The 6,000-nt window shown below is 44.5% G+C and overlaps 1 protein-coding gene across 1 annotated transcript in view; it reads right to left on the reverse strand.

Annotated features, from left to right (window-relative positions):
• LOC134949256 (cytochrome P450 2F3-like) overlaps window positions 1-4,632 on the reverse strand; it is a 75,052-nt gene extending 70,420 nt beyond the window's left edge. Inside the window, exon 1 of the mRNA XM_063937737.1 lies at window positions 4,454-4,632. Within this exon, the coding sequence (XP_063793807.1) occupies window positions 4,454-4,630 (177 nt within the window). The 5' untranslated portion in view covers window positions 4,631-4,632. The remainder of the gene's footprint in view (window positions 1-4,453) is intronic.
• Between the last annotated feature and the right edge of the window lie 1,368 nt (window positions 4,633-6,000).

A 6,000-nucleotide genomic window follows, 5' to 3' on the forward strand; every position in this document is an offset into this window, starting at 1 on the left:
ATTCTGGGTGGGGGAAGGGCTGCTGTCCTGGAATTTGAAATAAACAGTGAACTTTTAGCAATTCAGAGCCTCAGTTTATTAATGAAAAAATTGGGGTTATTTGTTACTCAGAGCACAGAGGTGAATGAAGTCTAAAGTGACATTAAAGAATAAGTTAATTAAAACCTAATAGTGCTACAAGGTAACGGAACATATTATAAGACTATGCAATGATAAAATAATTCCAACTAAATAGTATAAATATACTGTAAGTTAGACAAAACTGAATGCAATCACTTGGATGCTTTGTACAATCCATACACAATTACAGAATACAGTGTTGCAGAGGTGACTACTTCTTTTTTTTTTTAAACAATTTTCAAGATTGCATAACAAATGTAATACTAGGGTGTAGTACATGTTACAGATAAAATATAACAAATTAATTAATTTAAGCAAGTAGTCTAATTTTGATATTTCAAGCATTTGCAGAAAGGATGAGTACGATAGGTAAAGGGCCCTTTATGCAAATTCTATGCATTATTCGTTTGCGTACTGTCTTTTTTGATGTGTCGACATATGGCCTGTCGACCAATATTGGTCGACCTAATGACTGTTGACCTTCTTTTTGTCGACAATATGATCCATTCCAATTACATGCAGCTGGCTTGTCCATTTCTTTCTATAATCACTGGCAGCACAGAAAATAAATGGTCTACATAATTATTACAGGTCTCCAATGTAAGTACGTTTTTCCAAAATGTATTGATGCCATCAATCAGTTGCTCTTTTGTCCTTGGCTTACATTGAGAACGAATATAACTTTTCATTTGAGACCACACTAGCTCGATAGGATTCATGTCTGGTGATCTGTGAAAAGTCAATAAAGGGAGAGAATTTAAAAATGGAATATTTGGCATTTCATGCTTTACAGGAAGCATCAGTCTACAGGGCAAAACTGTACTTACTCTGGTGGTGTGCGTTGCCAAATGATGCCTTTTTCCTCTATGAATTTGGCCGAAGCACTATGTTTTGGATCATTGTCCTGGATCATTGTCGGCAGTTTGGGAGTGCCAGAAGTGTCCTCGGTGCAGGGGTTCCAGCAGTGTTGGCAGTGTGGGAGGTGTCCCCAGTGCAGGAGTTCAGGGGTGCTGGCAGTGTCGGCAGTGTGGGAGTGTCGGAAGTGTCCTCGGTGCAGGGGTGCCAGCAGTGCGGGAGGTGTCCTCAGTCTAGGAGTGCTGGCAGTATCCCCAGTGCAGGTGTGCCGGCAGTGTCGACAGTGCGGGAGGTGTCCTCATTGCAGGAATTCAGGGGTGCCGGCAGTGTGGGGTTGCCGTAAGTGTCCTCGGTGTAGAAGTGCCGGCAGTGCGGGAGGTGTCCTCAGTCCATGAGTGCTAGCAATAGGTGTGCCGGCAGGGCAGGGGTGTCGGCAGTGCAAAAGGTGTGCTCATTGCAGGAGTGCTGGCAGTGAGGGCGGTGTCCTCATTGCAGGAGTTCAGGGGTGCCAGCAGTGTGGGAGTGCCAGAAGTGTCCTCTGTGCAGGGGTGCCGGCCGTGTCGGCAGTGGAGGAGGTGTCCTCAGTGCAGGAATGCTGGCAGTATACCCAGTGCAGGAGTGTCGGCAGTGCGGGAAGTGCCGGCGGTGTCCTCAGTGCAGGGGTACCGGCAGTGTCGGCAGTGCGGGAGTACTGGAGGTGTCCTTAGTGCAGGAGTTCAAGGGTGTCGGCAGTGTGGGAGTGCCAGAAGTGTCCTTGGTGCGAGAGGTGTCTTCAGTGCAGGAGTGCTGGCAGTATCCCCAGCGCAGGGGTGCCAGAAGTGTCAGCAGTCAGGGGTGCAGGCAGTGTGGGAGTGCTGGAAGTGTCCTCGGTGCAAAAGTGCCGGCAGTGTCGGCAGTGCAGGAGGTGTCCTCAGCGCAGGAGTGCTGGCAGCATCCCCAGTGCAGGGGTGCCGGCAGTGTGGGCAGTGCCGGCGGTGTCCTCAGTGCAGGGGTGCCGGTGACTTACTTACCTGCTGCAACGTTTTCAGCCTGTTCGGTCTTGGCACTGACGTCAAACACCCGTCCTGGACACGCCTGCATTTCTCTCACTACACCCGCGTTTTCTTACCCCCCCCCCCCCCCCCCCCCGAAAACGGCTGCAAACGGTGAGTTGATGCCCAGGTACCCCCTCCGCCTGTCAATCTTCGTGCAATCATTGCAGCGATCGCTTTTTTCGGTTCAAGCGTCGTTTCCCGTCGATGGCCGTGCGTGCGCATAGCGGCCGTCGCACATGTGCAGTAGGGACCCGATTGCAACTGTGCGAATGACAACACGCTGCGATTGGGTCATAATGACCCCCTAAGTCCAGAACTACTTAGAAACTGCACAACATTTTTTACCATAACAGGCCTGCACAAGTGATCAAAGCCTTGGTATGGGAAAAAAAAAACAACCCCCATAGGCGGAGGTTAGTTTGTCGCACGGGCTGAAAAAAGCATCTTCGTCTGATCAACTCGTAATGAGGCCCTTTATTTGGAAATATTTTATCATTGCAAAATCTTATAATATGTTCTTTTACTCTATAGCACTAATGTTTTTATTAACTTATTATTTAATTTCACTTTAGATTTCATTCACCTCTGTGCTTTGAGCAACATACTGTATAGTAAGCAGGGACGTGCCCACCGCACATCACTGATAGTAACATCCCCCAGCCAGGATAAAATCTGTAACCCCCAAGGAGTCTACTTCAAAGGCCTCTCACACTGAGATTTTCACACCTACACAATTAGCAATTAGACTTTAAAGCTGGCCCTACTGATTACAGTGTCTATTTAACAGCAATGTTAGTGCAAAGCTATGTTACGTGGTGCACTGGCCACCCAGTGGTGAAACTATCAATTGTCACGAACTGTCACGGCACAATATGATGGCACCAAAGTACAAGGAATACATGTCATGCCAAATTTACTACCATAGCTCTGTTTTCAGAAAGGTAATAGTGGACACATCTGTATTCAACTTTGTATCGGTCCTTCAAAGTTTTCCTCTTGGCCACAAACAGCATTTTTCAGGCTAAACAATAATGCCGAGAATGAGACCCGTTGATTCTCTAGATAGTGACATAATTGAGACACTAATGCATTGCATATCAGTGCTGCACAATGGGCCTTATTAAGGTGTGTAAGCAAACCCAAAAAGCACATTAATGGGCAAAACCATGTTGCCCTGCAGGTGGGGCAGATGTAACATGTGCAGAGAGTTAGATTTGGGTAGGGTGTGTTAAAACTGAAATGTAAGTTGCAGTGTACAAATAAAGCAGCCAGTATTTACTATGCACATAAACAGTATAACCCATCCAAATCTAACTCTCTCTGCACATGTTACATCTTCCCCACCTGCAGTGCAACATGGTTTTGCCCAGCTGTGTGCTTTTTGTTTTTTTTTGCTTCCACACTTGAATAACCCTCGCAGTTCCATAGCACGTACAGTAGTTCACAATGGCAATATAATATGCAAAACAGAGAACACTGACTTGAGGAAATCTTACTACATCACCATGATCTATATATTAAAAATATATTGCACTACTTCACTTTATAAGTTTGTGTTACAAGTTTTGGCATGTTACAGTATGACTGTACCTCATCTACTTTATACTAATAATCTTTTTTTGCCATAGGAGAGAGAATTGACTGCATAGGAAAGGAATGAGTTAAACATCTTGTGAAGGGCGGACCTAGCTGTTAGGAAGTACAGCCTTTGGAAAAAGGGGAGGGTTATTATATATAGGGAATGCTAGGCCAGATCAGTCTCTCTTGCTGCTGATTGCCTTCCCGCCCTGTGGGTAGAGGTCCTGGCACGGAGTGCCTTGGCGTTGAATTGTTGGCTGATTTTGTCGTTGGCTATTTATTGGCGGAAAAGAACGGCAGTTTGTAGTTGTATGGTTAGCTGTAGTGATTTACAGTTTGGTGTGGTTTAGGTGCACTCACCTCCATCGACTTATAGGGTCGCTCGATCACCCGACCGGGGGCAGCGGCAGGCACCCATCAGGGTGGGTAGTCACTGTGGGGGTTGAGTTGGGCACCTATTACCGATTTTACAGTTTGTAGTTAAATTAGGACAGTTTTGAATTTTAAGGTTAGCGTTAGTTAAATAGAGCCGTTCTTTTTTCTGCCACCATATGCCGGCTGAATCGGCATGTTAACAAAGTTTCTTCATTTACAGGTTTGCTATGGTTAGGGTAAAATAAATAGCTAGCAATTTTTCTGCCAAATTCAAGTCTCCGTGTCTTTATTTCTTGGTATTAGAGGTAATGAATGCTTTACTTTGAATTAAGGGGTCCACCAAGTATCACTAGGATGTTTAAGACTATTCAACCTATACAGTTTGGTTGACACCCAAGTATAACAATGTGTGTGTAATCATATATTTTTACACATTGCTGCCATGCATTCTTGGGAATGTTCAATATGTTTTAATCTTAGGAGTCACTCACCTTCATTAGTGAGCTGGCGATGTCATTTGTGTTGATCTGCAGAAGGTTCCCAATGAATGGTAGAGGCATGGGTCCTGGGGGAAGTGTTGCTTTCTCCTTAAACATTTTCATGAAGCTCAGGATTATATAACACAGAAAACATATAAAGAGGAGGAAGAGGGTGCTGTACCAGTCCATACTTGCACCTGTCACAGACACAATAGACTCATTCAGCATATGCTTGGGAAAGGACATTGGATGGAGAAAGTTCTTGTTTGAGAGAGTGTGTATCTGGATGAGCAAAATACGAAGGTGATGCATTTGTCTCTGAGGCATATTATTGCTGCTGAATCCTAAATAGATCTTAAGGGGGGTACTCACGAATAGATCCATGCTTAAAATCTAAGCAATCTGACTAGATTGCTTAGATTTTAAGCACAGATCACTTGTGTGTACCCCCCACAGCGATAGCGATGCGCGGCCCCACGCGTCGCTATCGCCGGTGCTAGATTGATCCTGCATGCAGGCCAATCTAGCACGTCACTCATTTCACCCGCTGGGTGAAATGAGCGGCCCCCCATCCTCCCCCCGCATCGCTCAGCACACATTGCGCTGTGCTGAGCGGCGGGAGAGATGTGTGCTGAGCGGTTCGCCCAGCACACATCTCTCCCGTGTATATGGCCCTTTAGAAGACCTGTATTGAATTCATTTTCACCTGACTTCTTTCTGCAGATTTTAACAAAATCTTGTTTGGTGATAAATATTTCACAGTCTGCTTTTATGTATGTGTGTTACTTGCCCATTGTTCACTTAATCTTAGCATTAATAGGATTTAAAGCCGCCCGCCCTCCCCAAAATAAGAATAAAAATTAAAAATAAACTACAAAAAAAATTGTATTTATAATTTTACATTTTTCAAAAATAGTGACTGAAGTCAGTTTATTTATCAGCGAAGAATCTACAACTGGCCTGGCCACGCTGCGGCTCTCCAGCTGTGGTAAAACTACAAGTCCCAGCATGCTTTGACACAGTTTTGCTATTAGGGAATGCTAAAACTGTGGCAGGGCATGCTGGGATGTGTAGTTTTATAACATCTGGAGCGCCACAGGTTGGCCAGGCCTGGCCTACAATATTGATCATCATAATTTAAGTTAACATGCATCATAGAGTAAAAAAAATGTTTTACCTGTAATAAGAGAAAATGCTCCAGGTCTGTGAATTTTGCACCCAATTAAATGATACTCAGCTGGTGGAGAACTGAATGATTGTGTACAGTATGTGACAACTACACTAGAATTATTCACATACTCCGCTAAGCCTCTCCTCCTACTTTATTTTGTATAGAAATCTGATCTCTTGCTCTCAGGTTTGATAAATATCCTGTATGTGTTAACCCAAACTGGATTTACTGTACCTGCTAATGTACAGAGTTGTAGACTGAGATGGCTGGTATACTCACAGGTGGATGAGAGTCTTAGGGGTAAATTTACTAAAGCTTCTAAAAATCAATTGTGGTGATGTTGCCCATAGCATCCAATCAGATTCTGTCTATCATTTCTCTATTGCAT

Source organism: Pseudophryne corroboree, chromosome 8 (assembly GCF_028390025.1).
Source record: "Pseudophryne corroboree isolate aPseCor3 chromosome 8, aPseCor3.hap2, whole genome shotgun sequence".
Taxonomy (NCBI): Eukaryota; Metazoa; Chordata; class Amphibia; order Anura; family Myobatrachidae; genus Pseudophryne; species Pseudophryne corroboree.